This window comes from Nematostella vectensis, chromosome 10 (assembly GCF_932526225.1).
Source record: "Nematostella vectensis chromosome 10, jaNemVect1.1, whole genome shotgun sequence".
In the NCBI taxonomy this organism is placed as follows: Eukaryota; Metazoa; Cnidaria; class Anthozoa; order Actiniaria; family Edwardsiidae; genus Nematostella; species Nematostella vectensis.
The window spans coordinates 1,973,589-1,994,756 of NC_064043.1; the positions used below are offsets into that span (position 1 = coordinate 1,973,589).

General features: G+C 42.2%; 2 protein-coding genes across 4 annotated transcripts in view; both read right to left on the reverse strand.

The window, feature by feature from the left end:
- Positions 1-233: 233 nt before the first annotated feature.
- LOC5512202 (zinc transporter 9) lies at positions 234-11,568 on the reverse strand. Of its 2 annotated transcripts, none has more exons than XM_032381597.2 (19): positions 11,204-11,568; positions 10,845-11,048; positions 10,073-10,193; positions 9,817-9,915; positions 9,653-9,744; positions 9,449-9,519; positions 8,977-9,050; positions 8,586-8,688; positions 5,126-5,181; positions 4,590-4,725; positions 4,239-4,278; positions 3,774-3,845; positions 3,227-3,376; positions 2,555-2,615; positions 1,629-1,691; positions 1,308-1,339; positions 926-1,023; positions 628-732; positions 234-496 (listed from the first exon to the last, which is right to left on the reverse strand). In XM_032381597.2, the coding sequence occupies exons 1-19, from the start codon at positions 11,346-11,348 to the stop codon at positions 452-454; spliced, it is 1,767 nt and encodes a 588-aa protein (XP_032237488.1). In that variant the 5' UTR covers positions 11,349-11,568; the 3' UTR covers positions 234-451. The 2 variants fall into 2 exon arrangements, with proteins under 2 accessions (XP_032237488.1, XP_032237486.1); XM_032381595.2 differs by having other exon boundaries at positions 628-741; positions 11,204-11,566.
- Positions 11,569-12,068: 500 nt separating this feature from the next.
- LOC116618163 (protein furry homolog) overlaps positions 12,069-21,168 on the reverse strand; it is a 57,809-nt gene continuing 48,709 nt past the window's right edge. For both annotated transcript variants that reach the window (XM_032381594.2, XM_032381593.2), the window contains exons 58-61: positions 18,424-18,648; positions 18,040-18,200; positions 14,404-15,055; positions 12,069-13,555 (exon numbers count right to left, since the gene is read on the reverse strand). In XM_032381594.2, the coding sequence (XP_032237485.2) occupies positions 13,121-13,555; positions 14,404-15,055; positions 18,040-18,200; positions 18,424-18,648 (1,473 nt within the window). In that variant the 3' untranslated portion in view covers positions 12,069-13,120. The remainder of the gene's footprint in view (positions 13,556-14,403; positions 15,056-18,039; positions 18,201-18,423; positions 18,649-21,168) is intronic.

Sequence of the window (21,168 nt, forward strand, 5' to 3'; positions counted from 1 at the left end):
ACGGGACGCACCTTGACCCTGCCCTACCCATATCCCAGTCCCGCCCTGCCCCGCTCACACTATCTGTGAAGGTCGACTTGGACAGTGCGACACGTGTGAATCAGCCTACGACTCAGCTACGATGCTCGACTACCAAAGTGTGTTAATAATTCAGACATGTAACATGTAGACAGGTCGAGTAGGACTGATTTATTCTGTCTAAATCGGCCTTAACTAAAACACAAACACCAGAACACCTAATATTTTGTTTATTTTCTTTGTAATCATAGTATCCCTACTAGATTAGATGCTCTGAGTTTAATGAGTTTGTCTAAAACATCCCCATCTTTGTATATCATTTTAAAGCAACTTTAAATAAGTTATCTTCCAGTTTTAGTTTTCATTACAAAACATTATAAATAAGCTTATAAGTCGCCATTTTGAGTAAAAGTAGAGTCTTGTAGAATCTTGGTCATAGAATCTCGAGGTCCACGTGCCGTACTTCGGGGCTCTTTTTCTGTCAAGAACAATACAGACAAAAATGAGCTATACATAAATTGTTCTTTTTGCTAACGGCATTACTGTTCTGATGTGACGGTTCAGAGACATTTTCCTTGTTATCAATTATGTACCGTTTGATAGCCTTACCTTAATATTTCTCTCGATGCGGTCTACCTGTTGACCGAGCACGTCTATCACCTGCTCGCCGTACTCCAACATGAACTGCTCCATCTCTGCTGTCGTTGTCAACTTCTGGATTTCCTGGAATCACAATATTTCTTACGATTTTTATAATTCGCAGTTATTGCAAATAATGTCGCTTTTTCTGACTTATTAAGACAAAATCCGCAAAAGTAAGGCCACTACAAGGTGAGTTTAAACAGTCTAAGAAAGTCAACCGAGGATGCAATACGACATAAGACAACAGCATTTAGCTCTCACTCACCGCAAGCATTTGCTCCTGGTCTACCCTGGACAAGAGACATCTACTAATCTCGCGACCATCAAAATTCACTTCTGCCTTAAACCTGACAGTATCGGCACCTGTGAATAGAGATAAGCACGTACAAGAAGCTGTAGACCGTTGGCTTAAACAATTTGATAAAAAGACAAGCAATCCCCTCAAGATATTTCTAGGCTGAGAGCCAAAATTATAAGGTGTATGTGTGTCGGGGGGAGGGGGTGATATTGAAAACAATGGGGGTGGGGTAGGATAAGAAAGACTCCTCCGATCGTGTATCCCCGTGTCGCTATGTGTTCTTCAGTGGCTCCTGCTGGCCATGATGCTTATTTTACCTACTCCAAGTACAATTTACGATTTAAATTACCTAATTCTGTCGCCTTGACGTCATGTATTGACCTGAAACAACAACACCATGTCAGTTTCGCGTCTAGAAGCCAGTGGCTCTCGCAGTGCATCTAAGTAGTATGTATAAGTCATGGAACGACAGGAAAGGAGGGGATTTACCCCATTACTGTTAATGATTGCGCTTAAAAAACCCACATGCATGAAGTTCTTTCTCCCCTTCCCCCACCCCCACCCCCACCCCTCTTCTCAAATAATCCGGTACTGCATCTGACCAAGAAAGAGCTACAGATATTCTTGTTTGCAGCTAAAAGAACCATTGGGGACATCTTGGAGTGTATACCTTACTACAATATCACTTTCCAAGACCTCGATGATTTGTCTTAGCCGCTCAGGGGGGATGGACCTGGGAGAGAGAGCAGACGTCACAGGTAAATAACGTCACAGGTAGATAGCGTCCCAGGTAAACAACGTTACAGGTAGATAACGTCACAGGTAGATAACGTCAAAGGTAAATAATGTCACAGGTAAATAACGTCACAGGTAAATAACGTCAGAGGTAAATAACGTCAGAGGTAAATAACGTCAGAGGTTAATAACGTCACAGGTAGCTAACGTCACAGGTAAATAACGTCACAGGTAGAAAATGTCACATGTAGATAACGTCACAGGTAAATGCTAATGGTGATTGCTAATGATGATCTTGATTGCTAATGGTGATGCTAATGGTGATCTTGATTACTAATGGTGATCTTGATTGCTAATGTTGATTTTGATGGCTAATGGTGAACTTGATTGCTAATGGTGATGCTAATGGTGATCTTGATTGCTAATGGTGATGCTAATGGTAATCTTGATTGCTAATGGTGATGCTAATGGTAATCTTGATTGCTAATGGTGATGCTAATGGGGATCTTGATTGCTAATGGTGATTGCTAATGGTAATCTTGATTGCTAATGGTGATGCTAATGGTAATCTTGATTGCTAATGGTGATTGCTAATGGGGATCTTGATTGCTAATGGTGATGCTAATGGTAATCTTGATTGCTAATGGTGATGCTAAAAGTTATTGATTGCTAATGGTGATGCTAATGGTGTCCTCTCATTTTCTAAAAAAAAACACCTCCAGGTTTTCAAAGACGAAGATTTCGCCATTTATTGTTAGCCAAGGGTTGCGGGACATGGAATCTTGACTGCAACCTTACAGTATTTGAAAAAGGTGTTTAACATCAAACACATACAAGACTACCCGTCATATCAATGATTACCTTCCAATAAGAAAATCGGCATTTCTTCGGATTAAGAAGAATGCAACAGTTCCTAAAAGACCTACACACAAAGAGCAGACGAGTATTAGCTAACAAGCAGTTAGGGAGTTGGTGACAACGTAGAAATGGGGGCCAACAGAAGCAAAGCGGCTATTCTATAAGATTTTTGCATTCTAATTTAAATACAATAAAAATTAAATCTTTGTTAAAGAATGTCGATCAGCAATTTCCTTGTTATTGTTTATAATTGAAAATACAGCGATTCATTTGCAAGAAACCTTCCACGATTGAAATGATTCTCCATGAGATTTGATTGAAAGTTTCTCAGTTACTCGCTTAAATTGGCCGATGCCAATGGATTCTTTGATGAGGACTCAGTATTGTGTAAAATGGCAGAGCGTGATTGGCCTTCTTAAGTCTGGTGTCTGTATTGATGTATTGAAACCTTGTGTCCTCATTAGAGTCGGCATCAGGCATAACACACAAGGAAGCTTGCATAGCGATGCTAAAGGGGTCCTTGGGTGAGAGAAAAAAATCAGAGCATGGGTACGGAGAGGGGGGGGGGGGGTAGGGAGACTGAGGGGGGACGGGATAAGGGAATTTCCTTTCCCTTTTCCCCGAATCTCCCCCAGCCGCTAAGGATTCACAGATGTATTTCTTTCCTGTGCATACCGCCAATCATGAGTGAGCCAATTGCGTCAAAGACTGGGCTGCCTGTGTACGACGTCAGTCCCAAACACACAGCTCCTAGGCTGACGCCTGTCACGGCGGCTCCATCCTCCAGCAGTACTGCAATAGCCGTGGGGTCCCGACCGCGAAGAACTAATTACGAAATACAGAAAAATCGTGTTGAAGGCATTTATGAAACCTTAATAAAACATTCACACCAGGGCCGTGGCCAGCATGAGACAAGTGAGGCACTCGCCACGGTAAAATTTTGATGTTTAGTGTTTCACAATTGAAAAGTATGGGATAAAACGATGTTACTATATTTTCTAAAGGTCATTCTACTCTTATTATATCATCACTATACTTACGATATTCTCTAAAGATCATTCCACTTTTATTATATCATCACTATACTTACGATATTCTCTAAAGATCATTCCACTTTATCATCACTATACTTACGATATTCTCTAAAGGACATTCCACTTTATTATCACTATACTTACGATATTCTCTAAAGATCATTCCACTTTATTATCACTATACTTACGATATTCTCTAAAGGACATTCCACTCTCATTTGCACTCTTCCTCACTTGTGTTACTGCTGCCAGCAGGGTTGCTGTGAAGAGCAAAAGTCAGGAAATCTCAAATGGAGTGAATATCATGCAGTGCATCACTCTGGTATCATTGGTAAATAAGAAATCCATCAATCTTTATCTTCAAAGGAATAGGAAATTGCAAGGGCCTGGTGGAAAGAGGGACTACAAGAGATAGGAGGTCATTTAGCACTAGGCAGAGGCTAGAGGCCATTAGGCATATAGTGGAACAGCCTTATGGTGGACCTGTACTGAATCAAAAGATAGGAAGCTCAACTATAAAGAAAGTATGTGAAATGCTGGTGAATAAAGAACCTCTGGTTATAAAACCTATTAAAAAATAAATAAAATGAGAAGTTAATTAAAAAGATCTTGGTGCACATTGAACATATGATGACTACCATCATCAAACTCACCTCCTTCTAGTACAAAAGACCCTCCTAGAATGGCACAAGCCTTTGGGAACAGCCAAAAGCACATGAGTGATTTGTATGACACAACCAAATCTCTTGCACTACACTTGAACATTACACTAATCTAAATGGAACAGCTGTTCAAAAGTTTCTTAGATTCAAAGATCTAGTGACGATTTTGTAGATGACTTAAAAGCATAATGGTATAATCACCATGTCTTAGTAATTATTAATCAAGACCATGTGCCAATATCATAAGCAAATAAAAGCTATAAAAGATTTTAAGAGGTAGATTCAAAATATTCCTATAAATCACTAGGACTCTCTTTGAATTAGAATGACAATGCACCCTACCACAAGCAAGTTTTCAAGCTCAGCGCCTATAAGCAAAGTAGACACTCCATGATAGACAGACACACCAGCACCAAGGAAAAATATGCCAACCCCACTGATGAGAGAATAGACATAGCGGGCACGAGACCACCCATACCTGACAATGCACAGATATATCAATATAAATAAACAGATTATGTCTGTACGCAGAAATATAATAAACAGATTTTGTCTGTACGCAGAAATATAATAAACAGATTTTGTCTGTACACAGAAATATAAAAAACAGATTTTGTATGTACACAGCAATATAATAAACAGATTTTGTATGTACACAGCAATATAATAAACAGATTTTGTCTGTACACATACAAAATCATAGCTTAGAAAAGATTCCATCCATGTTGATACATTGTACACAATACCCAAAATCAGTTAAGTTGAAGTTAAGTTTATTTTTCCTTTTCAAATATTTAAGATGTATTCCCCCCCCCAAAAAAAAAAAAATAGTACAGCTAATTGAGGAGTAAAAGTTATGACAGCATAATTAAACTCACGGGTGGTCATGTGATGGCTGCTTGATGGACTGCATGATACCAAATGCCAACAGACACTATTGAAGAGTAAACATCTTCACTATTAGCAGGGAGAGGGCATTAAAGAAGGAAGGGGTAACCACTGACCACTGACCATCCCCCTAACCCCACTCATTTACCTTTCAATAAAAAGAATCTCTAAATAAGACAAGGTTGGGTTAATCCCTCATTAGCCATTCCTATAAGTCCTTATCTTTATCAGTTTACTTTTTGTTGTTATCATGATAATCTGGTTTTGAGTGCATATATCCAGGAATGTCCCTAAAACATTTGCACATAATAGTTTAGAGGGAAACAGCTGAAACATATAATACAGAGCCCATTCATGTCTGACTCTTTTTACTGTTCCATTAATGTTTCTTCCTTTGATGTATTCTATGACAAGGTTCTCACAACCAAATTTAGCAAGAATATTCAAGTGAATTGACTCAGATAGCAAGGTAATTAATATGTACCTGATTTTTCAACTCTGTAAGCGAGTGAATTGACTCAGATAGCATTATATATGTACCTGATTTAGCAAGTCTGCGAAAGAGTGAATTGACTCAGATAGCATTATATATGTACCTGATTTAGCAAGTCTGCGTATTGACTAAGATAGCTAGGTCAAGTATGTACCTGATTTAGCAAGTCTGCGTATTGACTAAGATAGCTAGGTTAAGTATGTACCTGATTTAGCACGTCTGCGAGTGAGTGAATTGACTGAGATAGCATTATGTATGTACCTGATTTAGCAAGTCTGCGAGTGAGTGAATTGACTGAGATAGCTAGGTTAAGTATGTACCTGATTTAGCAAGTCTGCGAGTGAGTGAATTGACTGAGATAGCTAGGTTAAGTATGTACCTGACTTAGCAAGTCTGCGAGTGAGTGAATTGACTGAGATAGTATTATGTATGTACCTGATTTAGCAAGTCTGCGAGTGAGTGAATTGACTGAGATAGCTAGGTTAAGTATGTACCTGATTTAGCAAGTCTGCGAGTGAGTGAATTGACTAAGATAGCTAGGTTAAGTATGTACCTGATTTAGCAAGTCTGCGAGTGAGTGAATTGACTAAGATAGCTAGGTTAAGTATGTACCTGACTTAGCAAGTCTGCGAGTGAGTGAATTGACTGAGATAGTATTATGTATGTACCTGATTTAGCAAGTCTGCGAGTGAGTGAATTGACTGAGATAGCTAGGTTAAGTATGTACCTGATTTAGCAAGTCTGTGAGTGAGTGAATTGACTAAGATAGCTAGGTTAAGTATGTACCTGATTTAGCAAGTCTGCGAGTGAGTGAATTGCATGAGATAGCTAGGTTAAGTATGTACCTGATTTAGCAAGTCTGCAAGTGAGTGAATTGACTGAGATAGCTAGTTAAGTATGTACCTGATTTAGCAAGTCTGCGAGTGAGTGAATTGACTGAGATAGTATTATGTATGTACCTGATTTAGCAAGTCTGCGAGTGAGTGAATTGACTGAGATAGTATTATGTATGTACCTGATTTAGCAAGTCTGCGAGTGAGTGAATTGCATGAGATAGCTAGGTTAAGTATGTACCTGATTTAGCAAGTCTGCGAGTGAGTGAATTGACTAAGATAGCTAGGTTAAGTATGTACCTGATTTAGCAAGTCTGCGAGTGAGTGAATTGCATGAGATAGCTAGGTTAAGTATGTACCTGATTTAGCAAGTCTGCGAGTGAGTGAATTGCATGAGTTGCTAGGTTAAGTATGTACCTGATTTAGCAAGTCTGCAAGTGAGTGAATTGACTAAGATAGCTAGGTTAAGTATGTACCTGATTTAGCAAGTCTGCTAGTGAGTGAATTGACTAAGATAGCTAGGTTAAGTATGTACCTGATTTAGCAAGTCTACGAGTGAGTGAATTGACTAAGATAGCTAGGTTAAGTATGTACCTGATTTAGCAAGTCTGCGAGTGAGTGAATTGACTAAGATAGCTAGGTTAAGTATGTACCTGATTTAGCAAGTCTGCAAGTGAGTGAATTGACTAAGATAGCTAGGTTAAGTATGTACCTGATTTAGCAAGTCTGCGAGTGAGTGAATTGACTAAGATAGCTAGGTTAAGTATGTACCTGATTTAGCAAGTCTGCGAGTGAGTGAATTGACTGAGATAGCTAGGTTAAGTATGTACCTGATTTAGCAAGTCTGCGAGTGAGTGAATTGACTAAGATAGCTAGGTTAAGTATGTACCTGATTCAGCAAGTCTGCGAGTGAGTGAATTGACTAAGATAGCTAGGTTAAGTATGTACCTGATTTAGCAAGTCTGCAAGTGAGTGAATTGACTAAGATAGCTAGGTTAAGTATGTACCTGATTTAGCAAGTCTGCGAGTGAGTGAATTGACTAAGATAGCTAGGTTAAGTATGTACCTGATTTAGCAAGTCTGCAAGTGAGTGAATTGACTAAGATAGCTAGGTTAAGTATGTACCTGATTTAGCAAGTCTGCGAGTGAGTGAATTGACTAAGATAGCTATGTTAAGTATGTACCTGATTTAGCAAGTCTGCAAGTGAGTGAATTGACTAAGATAGCTAGGTTAAGTATGTACCTGATTTAGCAAGTCTGCGAGTGAGTAAATTGACTAAGATAGCTAGTTAAGTATGTACCTGATTTAGCAAGTCTGCGAGTGAGTGAATTGACTAAGATAGCTAGGTTAAGTATGTACCTGATTTAGCAAGTCTGCAAGTGAGTAAATTGACTAAGATAGCTAGGTTAAGTATGTACCTGATTTAGCAAGTCTGCGAGTGAGTGAATTGACTCAGATAGCCAGGGTAAGTATGTACCTGATTTAGCAAGTCTGCGAGTGAGTGAATTGAATGAGATAGTATTATGTATGTACCTGATTTAGCAAGTCTGCGAGTGAGTGAATTGACTAAGATAGCTAGGTTAAGTATGTACCTGATTTAGCAAGTCTGCAAGTGAGTGAATTGACTAAGATAGCTAGGTTAAGTATGTACCTGATTTAGCAAGTCTGCGAGTGAGTGAATTGACTAAGATAGCTATGTTAAGTATGTACCTGATTTAGCAAGTCTGCGAGTGAGTGAATTGACTAAGATAGCTAGGTTAAGTATGTACCTGATTTAGCAAGTCTACGAGTGAGTGAATTGACTAAGATAGCTAGGTTAAGTATGTACCTGATTTAGCAAGTCTGCGAGTGAGTGAATTGACTAAGATAGCTATGTTAAGTATGTACCTGATTTAGCAAGTCTACGAGTGAGTGAATTGACTAAGATAGCTAGGTTAAGTATGTACCTGATTTAGCAAGTCTGCGAGTGAGTGAATTGACTAAGATAGCTAGGTTAAGTATGTACCTGATTTAGCAAGTCTGCGAGTGAGTGAATTGACTAAGATAGCTATGTTAAGTATGTACCTGATTTAGCAAGTCTGCGAGTGAGTGAATTGACTAAGATAGCTAGGTTAAGTATGTACCTGATTTAGCAAGTCTGCGAGTGAGTGAATTGACTCAGATAGCATGGTAGCAGATCCCGTGTACACATATGCACCAAACTTGCACAGCATTACTGCAAAATTACTGACAAACAGGGGGACAGTGACTAAGTAGCTACTTGATAAAACACAGATACTGTGCTAGTACTACTATTACTTCCAAAACAACTTAATAACAATACAGGTGGCATAAAACAAAGGGGCTTGGCAGATGCTATATAATCTATTTTATGTTTACTTTCCAACAGTTTTTTTTTCTTTAGAGGTTAGCTGACAAATGACACACAAACCTTCATCTTAAATCTTCGGGGCTTGCTAGGCACCTACTATGAGTATGTTGCATGTTCTCTTTCAATATTATAGCACTCCCTACCTGATAATAGCATATCCCACGACACGTGCTGATCCCTTTAACAGGGTCGCCCTTTGCTCACGTCCTCCAAAATGCTGTCAATGGAAAAATGCAGAGTTCCATTATGTTGAACTACTTTTTTTCTGTTGAAGATAGTTTTTCCTATGTTATGTTGCATAACAAAGATATGACAGTGCAGTCAATGATAATGCACTGAATTTGAATTCTATAACCTTTCCCATACATTTTTATTATTTTTGCAGCAATTTTATGTTTAATAAAGATAGTTTGAGGAAAGAAGAATCAAGCATCTTTATAACAAAAACTGTTCTATTGTTTTTATTTTTTACTGGGCTTCCACTTTTTCTGCTCCTGAGGTTTCAGTTCAATAGGTTCACAAAGTGAACTTTCATCGATGGAAAATAAAAAATTTAAAATAGTTAACCCAGAAAGATACTTTAACATATAGCAGCAGGTCATGGATAATACGTACAATATTGTCTTGGCTCTTCTTTGTGTGATCTTTTATGGATTTCTTCAGATGACCAATCAATGCAGCAAGACCTGGGAATAGGAAAGGTTAATAATGCAAAAAAAACATACAAACATGAAGTATTTTTTTTATCTTATCTACATGATAACATTGAGCTACATATAAAGTATCATTAAATTAACAGCCGCATTCATTTTTTTGTACCTTTTCTGTATTTTTCGTCTTCATCCATTGCTTTCCTGCGCAGCCAAATCTCTCTTGCAAGCGCCTCAGGACTTCCCCATACCCTTGTGGCCCTTGCAATCAAAGTATTCTTACATGAGATAAACAAACAAATAAATAAAAATTAAACACCAATGGCCAAATACCTTGCTTCAACATCTGATTTGAGGTAGAACTTGTCAAATGGCATGTCCGATTCAGTGTAAGCACTTCTTATGTTTGTCGTCCTTAATCCTTCCAAGTCGCTGCAATTACCACATTTTCTAAATAAGCCTCATATAAATTATGCAGGAGTTTTGATGCCATCAAACCATGGACAAAAATAAGTATTTATTATCTGTGCAGGTGAAGATGAGTGTGTAGATTCATGACACAGGCAGAAGACACATGAGGCCATCTCACCTTGGCTTCAGTAGATAATCACTCATAGCTCTGGTGTCAGAGATAAAGGTGTTTTCATAATACTTTTTATTAAAGTCAATCTGGGATGGTTCTAGCTTTTGATAATACTTTCGACGAGCACCTATAAATAGATACACAACACAAAATAGATAAACAATTAAAATAATCTGATCATGTGAAATGTCTGATCATTTGAAATCTGATGGGTCAGTGAGCAAGAAAAAAAGCTGAACCAAGAAAATTGAGCAAGTCATCTAGCTGCAAAATACATTACTACACACACTCCATACAATACCAGCTCCTAAAGAGGATGCAGTGATATGAAACAGATCTTGATTTCATTTGTTGGGCAAGAGGGTTCAGGGCTCAAAAAGTGAATAATTTTTTTCAAGAAACTAGTTTTCGTAGTTGAAATTGTTGGATGGGTGACATCCGGCCTGTAGACAGGTGTAAATTGTTGGATGGGTGACATCCGGCCTGTAGACAGGTGTAAATTGTTGGATGGGTGACATCCGGCCTGTAGACAGGTGTAAATTGTTGGATGGGTGACATCCAGCCCGTAGACAGGGGGTGCCCCCCTTGATCTTAAAAAGTGGGTTGTTTCTTTTTGGAGGATCGTCAAATACTACCCTTTTCTAATATGATTAATATTACTATGCACCCCCCCCCCCCCCAATCCTGGGTACACCCCTGGACTGTTGACTAATTGGTAACCCAAATAAACTCTGTTAAACAGAAATTATATTTTGAGTCAGGCTGGTTTACACTTCACCTTTAGGGTCTGGCTTGGGTGGATCTGTTGTCTGTTGATTCTTTTGGTCTAACTTGGGCAAATCTGTTGTCAGTTGACTTTTTTTCTCTCTGGAGTCTTCACTATTTCCACTGTCAGTACTGTAGTACCGATGGGCTAGCACAGAACCTCGCCAGAATGTCTGCTTGTTAGAATATGTTCCCAGTTCATTATTTCTTTGACAGACTATTAAAGAAATGGGGAACAACAACAGAGTTTAAAAAATGATTATGATTTTGTACTTTTTGTGTTACCCAGTAGACAACGCGGGACATGACCATTGATTTCAGTACAACTTTTAGCAGTACAATTTTCACATAAATAAACATACAATTGCTCACCTCTACAAAACACTATAGCCTCTGAGGGGACAAGGGTAGGCTTCAGTACTGAGAAAGAGGCTAATTTCCTGACAACAAGCTTACAAATAACAGTTTTCTCCCTTCCATTTCTCCAAAAACCTCGCGACGTGAAGGAGGTTGCCATCTTTGAACAGCCGTTTCTTTTCTTGTGATATGGTATTTATGGAGTACACCCTACGTCATTTTAAAAAGCTTGGCGTGAAACGTACACATGGGATCTAACGATCTCAAGACGTCGTAGGATTGTAAGGACTGTTTGTAGGTTTCTAGTGAGCCATACAAACCCGCAAAATCAGGTTGTTGACGTTCGAGGGGTAACCAGGCGATACGATATCGCCGCGCGAGCCCAAGTAAAGACTGGGACTACTCTGTATGGTGAATGAAACGGTGACAGCCAGCCAAGCAGAAAGCGTTCTTCATCTTTTTAAAAACTCGTTCACGTTCTCTGAGGGGCTTTATGAAAAGGGCTAGCCGGTGGTAGGGGTGGGTCACCTGGATGGATGGCTTGCCGGGACAGATTCATACGTTCTTCAGGGCCCCTGTTTGGGAGTTATACCCTGCATTTCTACACTATATCCCCTGCCGAGTTGGCATTAGTTGGGCCATTCTTATTACTGATTGTTTTAAAGGAATTTCTGTTCTTTCTTTCAAATAACTTCTTGTTTAGTTAGCTACCTCATAAAAAGGACCCCTCGAAATATTTTATATTTGACGAGCAAGCTAAGACGAGCAAAAAAGAATCAGCCCCCTCCCCCCCCCCGGCAAATATCAAATGGTCCGCCCGTCTAAGTTAGCGGAGAGATGACTTTTCTAATCGAATTTTTCATACGACTGCAATTGCACATCATTTCTCTGAAATTTTATTTTTAAATGCACATTTCATTTGTCAATTTTTCGCGATTAAAATAAAACAATCGCTTCTCCACAAAGCAGTATTCTGAAGAAAGCGCAATAGACGACTTGCTCTACCAAATCACGTCTTTTTTTGAGTGTCAAACTCGCGCCAAGCCAAGACAAACACAGAAACGTTGCGGCCGACACTTAAGAGACCGACGGAAAAAAAAACCTTACAATGAAAGAAAAACTTTTTGACAAAGAAACTCTCTGGCAAATGTGTAGACACTGAAAAAGTTGTTTTTTTGTTATTGTCATTTTGCCGCCAAAAACCGGAACGCGCGCGTTTGCCATCAAAGACGTCACGTGATTGGCGAGTGCAAGTGGCCGATTGTATGCCGATGTCCAGGCCGTGCAAACCTACATAGCCCCACGAATACGAATTATTCCAGCCGACCCGAATGGTGGCTTTTAAAGACGCAGTTTTAGTTATACTAACACACAAAAAAAATATCCAAGCATTTGCATTAGGTGATAAAACGGCACCTTTCCCTTGATTATACCGTGGCGTTTTAGAAACCGTGGTACAACAAGAGAGCCAAGCTACAGCAATTCGACACAGAAAACTAATTTATATAAAGAATTAAATAGGGAATATCATCACAGCATTTCAAGGATAGAAAACGCTTAACTCTTTTAAAACAGGTTATAAATACAAAGATCCACTACAATAAGCTATTTGTACATCAAACGCATTAAGGCGCCTTTGGTTAGTTCGACGAACAATAAACGACCCACTACCGAGCGATAATAAATTACTACACAATCAATAACAATACTATGATATGGCCCTATTACTGTAACCAGCTCACGATAGTAACATACATCATCATGCAAATGTTAACGACAAAAAATGAATCGCTAGCCCTCACCCTCTGCCCTGGGTTATTAGGGGAAGTCGTCTAAGACCCCGTGCGTCATGTAAGGCCATGAAAGGAAATATCTCCCTAACCCTACATGAAGTACTTTGATTTCTAAAGAAAACAAAAAAAAAAACTCTCGTCAATCGGGCTCATCCTCTGTGCGATTTTCCAGCAACTCCAGATCTTTGAGCGCCGACAGCGTAGAGATATTGACGTCCATCAGGTCGCTACACAAGATGGTAAAATGCACGGGCGGGCTTGACATCACAAGGGTACCCATGTCCTTATCAACTAGATTCCTACAGTACATGGCCACCAGGGAGTCCAGGTTGTCCTCGTCTGACGAGCCGAACGTGTGACCACCAAATTTCTCCCTCGCTGCGCGCAGCAGGTTCACGGCTTGTTCAAAGTCCTTGCTGGTCAGTTTTTCCAGGAGCTGGGAGGTGGCGGTCTCCACGGTGGCAGTTTCCAGCTCGGCAAGATGAGGCAGAGGCTCCTCGCTGGGAGGGAGATGCTCTAGCACGGTGGCGATTTCTGCTCGGATTGTGCTTGCTTTGGCGGTGTTATCCGTCACCTGGATACATACAAGCAAGTCAGCAAGGCAACACAAGGGCGGATCAAGGTAGACTGGAATGCTTAGATATGCACCGCCATTATGATAAAAGTATGGTACATTTTTTTGCGCTATCCACCTCTTTTATGTTCATTTTGTCGTTTGTCATTTTACAGAGACTGTATATCCCAGTGCAACAGGATTTATTGATACAGACGGTTGGGTGTATTTCGCCCATTTCTGCACGAAGTTGCTCTTGATTTAGCATCTCATGATCCAGGCATCAGGAGTGCCATCGATGCCTCTTCTGCACCCCCAACCTCACCCCCTTCGCTTTTGATGACCCCAACCTCACCCCCTTCGCTTTTGATGACCGCAACCTCACCCCCTTCGCTTTTGATGACCGCAACCTCACCCCCTTCGCTTTTGATGACCCCAACCTCACCCCCTTCGCTTTTGATGACCCCAACCTCACCCCCTTCGCTTTTGATGACCGCAACCTCACCCCCTTCGCTTTTGATGACCCCAACCTCACCCCCTTCGCTTTTGATGACCGCATGCTCACCCCCTTCGCTTTTGATGACCGCAACCTCACCCCCTTCGCTTTTGATGACCGCAACCTCACCCCCTTCGCTTTTGATGACCCCAACCTCACCCCCTTCGCTTTTGATGACCGCAACCTCACCCCCCTTCGCTTTTGATGACCCCAACCTCACCCCCTTCGCTTTTGATGACCGCAACGTCCTTGGTCCCCGATAGTTATTTTACAACTTCTCCTACCTACACCTAGTACTTATTTCTAAACGCCGTAGACAAAATACAAATACAAAACTATCACCCAGCCCTTACCAGTATGACCCAGCCCTTACCTCCGCATTGTGGGCGCCCTTGGTGAGCGAGTCTAGCAAGCGACTGTACGCGTTACACAGCAGCAAAAAGTGGAAGTGCATCTTGTACAGACACTGACATAGCTCCATCTGCCGCTGTTCGTGCGACATAGCATCGAGGGCGCGGACATCGGGCTCCTCGTTGTGTGACCCGACGGATGATCTCTTCAACGCAAGCTTCACGCAATCAAGGTACCCCACGGTCTTGTCACGCTTCGTGATGTAATTAACATAATGGTCATGCAGCTCCAGCGTAATGAACTTATGTCTGTCCAGCATCCTGGCCTTCCGAAGAGCCCTGGTGTCTAGACAGACAAACGGGCAGTCCCCGCGGACCACTAGGAACTCTAAGGTGTTGCAGAAGTGCTGCGAGATGTCCTTGAATCTATCGTCCAGATAATTACAGCACTCCCTGGTCAAGGAGTAGAACTTCTTCCTGGACGCCTTGTACAAGTTCCAGAACAATGAGTACGTGTTGACACACGTGACGCCCGTACTGTCCTTGATGATGGAGGTCACGTGGTCCGCCCACAGACCGTCCACATCTTCGTCTGACACGCTGTACCGCTCCGTCACGGAGTACAGCTGGTATTCTCCTTTGGCCGACGGGGTCGTACCAACCGCGGACTCCGTGCTATGGGGAAAACAAGAAATGAACTCAGAAGCATTCATTGCACAAAATATAATGTAAGGTTTATTTTGATGTAGGAGAGAATGGGTAAAAGAAATAAAATGTTTGTAAGAAATACTGTTTCAGCCTCTGATGATGTCGTGGTCGAACGTTTTAACCAAGAACAGTACCAAATGCCTTCGAATCTAGGTACTTATGTCTAGAAATACAGCAAATTGCGGTTTACTGTTGGTCCTTATCAGTGAGATAGGACTGTACGTTGTTCATCATTGCTTAACTAAGCATCATTTGCTGGAGGTTTGTTTGATTTCCCATGTGAGAGCAATACGAAAAACCATAAGGGCGAACCCTCCTCTACCTAACAACTTCCTAGTATTTATAGCACATACCTAGATGGGTTGCTTCCAGCGCTAGCTCCGCTAACAACGCCTTCCTGTCTAGTCACATGCTCCTTCGGGACTAAGATTCCACTCGTAACATCTAAGTTAAGTGAAGCTACTTCCCTACTCTCTTTATTATTATAAGCAAAGCAAGCCTGTTTGTGAGCCTCTTCAGATTCACTCAATTCTTCATTATACACTGACATCAAGACTGCGTTACAAAGCTCTAGCACAACCTGATCTTCGTAAGTATGCACTTCACCCCTTTTTCTCGCGTTATCTGAAGTCAGGGTTTCTTGGTGGGTATCAACGGATACTTCATTTGTGGCAACCTTCACAATATGAGGGGGCTCAAGTAGAGATTGTGAAATTGCCTCCTGGATAATATGAGACGGGCTTGTTGTCCTGTGTCTACCATAACAAGGCGACAAATCGAATCGAACTTCACCATTTCCATCTTCGCATCTCGACATGGAAGCGACTTCCAAAGCTGAATTGGGTGACTCTAGATTGCAGATGGGCAAGTCGTATCTACGGCAACGGTGTTCAAATAATTCGGGCATTTCGCCCTGATTTGAAATGGGGGAAACCTCATCTTTGTCTCTAAGGTAGCCAATGTATTCACTCCCGTCTCCTATTTCATTTTGATTCTCTGACAACTTGATTGATGAAAATACATTATTCGACACCATCTTCTGAGCATTGTCCTGTTTTGTAATCGTGAACACATCACACTTCATAAGGCTGTCTTTAGCAGTGTCGGTCGGCTCAATGTTCGTCTCCACTTCGGTAACAATGTAATCCGCACACCATTGTAACATTTCAAAGTACAGGGCAGGCGGTTCAGACCCATTTTCAGGCTCGTAACAGCATCCCTCTGATTCGCGTCGCGTAGATGGCGCAAACAAGTCAACAGTTTCGTCTGATGTCTCTACATCTGAAGAGTATTTATTGGACATTTCATGGCTCTGAGCATGTAACGTTGTGTCTTCTGCTGAAGCAACATTGTCTACGTACTGGAGGATGGTCTCCATTACCATCTCGATTTCCCCTAGATCATCTCTGTCATGCACAGGACTGTTCAGTGGATCACCTAGGCAGCCTTCGCTACCATCTTTTATGCTGTAGTCCTGAAGATCGACAATCCCTATCTCTCTTGTGGATAATTTAGGCGTTGAAGCAGACCTGGCCAACTCCTTGGTTTCGCCGCCACTTTTTTGTGATCCTTTGTCGTCTACGCTACAAAGAAAATCTGTTTCATGTTTCAGACGTCCCTCCGTTATGTCTATTGCCTCAGCTACCATGCTCGTACTAGGCCACCTTACTATGCCGGCACATCTCAAATCTGCTCGAGACGCAGTGTTCCCTCTGCTATCAGAGACATTTGGGCCGCTTTCCATATCTTTACCACATCTTGTCAAGTCTTTCTCACTTCTTAACAGTCCATCTTCTCTCGGCAAACTAGTGACCGAGTCACCCATATCGACTTCGCCCTGTCCTTCATATTCAATATCTCTATCACTCTGGTCATTACAAATACTGGAGTCGTGCTTTCTGTGTTGGACGGCATTCTCAGCCATCATAACATCTTTATTGTCAATTGTTGGATCTTGGCTTGGCACGTTACCGTTGTCACGTTCACTGATTCCATCCTGAAATGTATGCTCAACTTCTTTCTTGAGATCAGAAACAATGCTTCCATCCACCCTCGCTTGGATAATAGATTCTGGCTCTTCGTTTTTATCTTCTTCTATTTGCAGCCTTAAAGTGGCAGTTTTATCATTTCTGATCCCGCCCATACCTTTATACTCAATGTCCACATCTTCATCGTCAACCGAAACACTGGAAACGTAGTCTATTTCAAAGTTGTCTCTGGCCATGGTACCGTTCTTAGCTTTCATTGTGTCATCATTGCGTCGACATACATATTCACCTTTACTCACGATGTCCAGAGTTCGATCTGTATTGCCATCTAACACCAAACTTTGCATGACTGAGCCAGTCTGCCTTTCTTCGATTCTCCTCGCACGGAGTTCCGAATCTGTAAATCCAACATTATGAGCCGTGCGCTCAACTTTATCATGTCTAACAAGCAAATTATCGAGTGATTGTCTCAGGGAACTCGACTTCCTGCTGAGTTTTTTCCTGGATTTAGGAGAGTATACCATTACAATACCAGCATGTCTAGAATAATCATCAGGAATAGGTCTGCCACAACTGCAAGGCATAACTGCTGAATAACTCCTCAACGAAATTCCAGCCTCATTTCTGTCTTTGGATTTGCCCAAGAAATCTCGCGTGTTTTCAAAAGTGAGCCTTTCGTTCGAGCTGTTGTCATCCTTGTGATCCCCGTCTAAATTGTGTTCATAAGTTACAACTTGCATCTTCTTTTGAGCGACTGAATCTCCCTTGGCCATTTCTTTAGGCCACTGACAATCATTCTCCTCATCTTCCTGGTTACTATATCGGTCATTTCCCTGGCCACTTTCTGAATAACTTTCCTTGAGACTGTCTGTCCATTTTTCCTGGAAACTGTCTGGGATTTTTTCCTGAAAACTATCTGTCCACTTTTCCTGATCACTGCCTGGCCATTTTTCCAGGTTGTACCTGGTGCTGAGGTGACGTTTCTCCTCGCTGCTGTCATGTGATGATACCACAATCACGACTTCATGGTCATCTACAGGCTCGCCAGTCGTGAAAACCATAGCAGGTTCAGTTTCAGCCATACTCAAAGCGGATAAGGATCCCTCGTTCAATGAGCGATTCAGCTGTGACACAAAAACAAAAATTAGTTTCTTACTAGTTCAGAATTATGGCATAAAGTCAACTGATTTAAAAAAATTATATATTTCAAACCATTTGTAAAAAAACAACATAAAACTTCAACCCTGCGTTGATTCATTTCGTAATTATTTTGGTACGGCTTGTCTGTAATCTCTCTAATTATACGAACTACCGGCAAACCACATCATTGGTCTCATTAGGCAGTACCTCATCCTCGTCGTCGGAGGACTCGTGTGGTGTCGTCAGGTCTTGGTCACTACCCGAGAACGAGCCCATGGCGGGTAGGTTCGTCTTGCTGAGTGACTGAACATCCAGGGTGTCAAATGACTCTCGCCTGGTCTCCTCGCCTGGCCATACCGCAAATCGGCTCTCGTCACTGCTTTCTTCCGACACATCGTCCAGGAAGTCGAATTTAGTAAGAACACTCATTATCTGAAAATGGTAAAGCGAAGGATTGGAATATATTTCTTATTGGAGAAGTAGTAGTCTTTCTTTTCGGTGTTTTTCGTTTTCTAAGCGTCTAAGGGAAGTAGAACCAATCAAATGGGAATCGATATCTTAGTGGGTCATTCTTTTTCTTTAGTGTATTCTTGAGAGCGTCTTAAAGAAATTTAAAACATACCTTCTCAAAACCCCTTCAATAACACTTTTTAAGGAAATCTTCTTTTTCGCTGAAAGTGTTGTTTGAAAGTAAAATGGAATATTCCTCCTAAATTCTAGGCAAACATTCAAATGCTGAATCACCGTAGCAAAACAACCCCGCATCCAGCAAGGAGCTTTAGGGCGAATCCCTTATCCCTTGTGTACCCTGACCTGATCGTCTTTGTCATACCCCTCGTGTACCCTGACCTGATCGTCTTTGTCATACCCCTTGTGTACCCTGACCTGATCGTCTTTGTCATACCCCTTGTGTACCCTGACCTGATCGTCTTTGTCATACCCTTTGTGTGCCCTGACCTGATCGTCTTTGTCATACCCCTTGTGTACCCTGACCTGATCGTCTTTGTCGTACCCCTTGTGCACCCTGACCTGATCGTCTTTGTCATACCCCTTGTGTACCCCGACCTGATCGTCTTTGTCATACCCCTTGTGTACCCTGACATGATCGTCTTTGTCATACCCCTTGTGCACCCTGACCTGATCGTCTTTGTCATACCCCTTGTGTACCCTGACCTGATCGTCTTTGTCATACCCCTTGTGTACCCTGACCTGATCGTCTTTGTCATACCCCTTGTGTACCCTGACCTGATCGTCTTTGTCATACCCCTTGTGTACCCTGACCTGGTCGTCTTTGTCATACCCCTTTGTGTACCCTGACCTTATCGTCTTTGTCATACCTCTTGTTAACCCTGACATGATCGTTTTTGTCATAGCCCCTTGTGCACCCTGACCTGATCGTCTTTGTCATACCTCTTGTTAACCCTGACCTGATCGTCTTTGTCATACCTCTTGTTAACCCTGACATGATCGTCTTTGTCATACCCCTTGTGCACCCTGACCTGATCGTCTTTGTCGTACCCCTTGTGTACCCTTACCTGATCGTCTTTGTCGTACCCCTTGTGCACCCTGACCTGATCGTCTTTGTCATACCCCTTGTGTACCCTTACCTGATCGTCTTTGTCATACCCCTTGTGTACCCTGACCTGATCGTCTTTGTCATACCCCTTGTGCACCCTGGCCTGATCGTCCTTGTCATACCCCTTTGTGTACCCTGACCTGATCGTCTTTGTCATACCCCTTGTGTACCCTTACCTGATCGTCTTTGTCGTACCCCTTGTGCACCCTGACCTGATCGTCTTTGTCATACCCCTTGTGTACCCTTACCTGATCGTCTTTGTCATACCCCTTGTGTACCCTGACCTGATCGTCTTTGTCATACCCCTTGTGCACCCTGGCCTGATCGTCCTTGTCATACCCCTTTGTGTACCCTGACCTGATCGTCTTTGTCATACCCCTTGTGTACCCTTACCTGATCGTCTTTGTCATACCCCTTGTGTACCCTTACCTGATCGTCTTTGTCGTACCCCTTGTGCACCCTGACCTGATCGTCTTTGTCATACCCCTTGTGTACCCTTACCTGATCGTCTTTGTCATACCCCTTGTGTACCCTGACCTGATCGTCTTTGTCATACCCCTTGTGCACCCTGGCCTGATCGTCCTTGTCATACCCCTTTGTGTACCCTGACCTGATCGTCTTTGTCATACCCCTTGTGTACCCTTACCTGATCGTCTTTGTCATACCCCTTGTGTACCCTGACCTGATCGTCTTTGTCATACCCCTTGTGCACCCTGGCCTGATCGTCCTTGTCATACCCCTTTGTGTACCCTGACCTGATCGTCTTTGTCGTACCCCTTGTGCACCCTGACCTGATCGTCTTTGTCATACCCCTTGTGTACCCTTACCTGATCGTCTTTGTCATACCCCTTGTGTACCCTGACCTGATCGTCTTTGTCATACCCCTTGTGGACCCTGACCTTATCGTCCTTGTCATACCCCTTGTGCACCCTGACCTGATCGTCTTTGTCGTACCCCTTGTGTACCCTTACCTGATCGTCTTTGTCGTACCCCTTGTGCACCCTGACCTGATCGTCTTTGTCATACCCCTTGTGTACCCTTACCTGATCGTCTTTGTCATACCCCTTGTGTACCCTGACCTGATCGTCTTTGTCATACCCCTTGTGCACCCTGGCCTGATCGTCCTTGTCATACCCCTTTGTGTACCCTGACCTGATCGTCTTTGTCATACCCCTTGTGTACCCTGACCTGATCGTCTTTGTCGTACCCCTTGTGCACCCTGACCTGATCGTCTTTGTCATACCCCTTGTGTACCCTGACCTGATCGTCTTTGTCATACCCCTTGTGTACCCTGACCTGATCGTCTTTGTCATACCCCTTGTGTACCCTGACCTGGTCGTCTTTGTCATACCCCTTTGTGTACCCTGACCTTATCG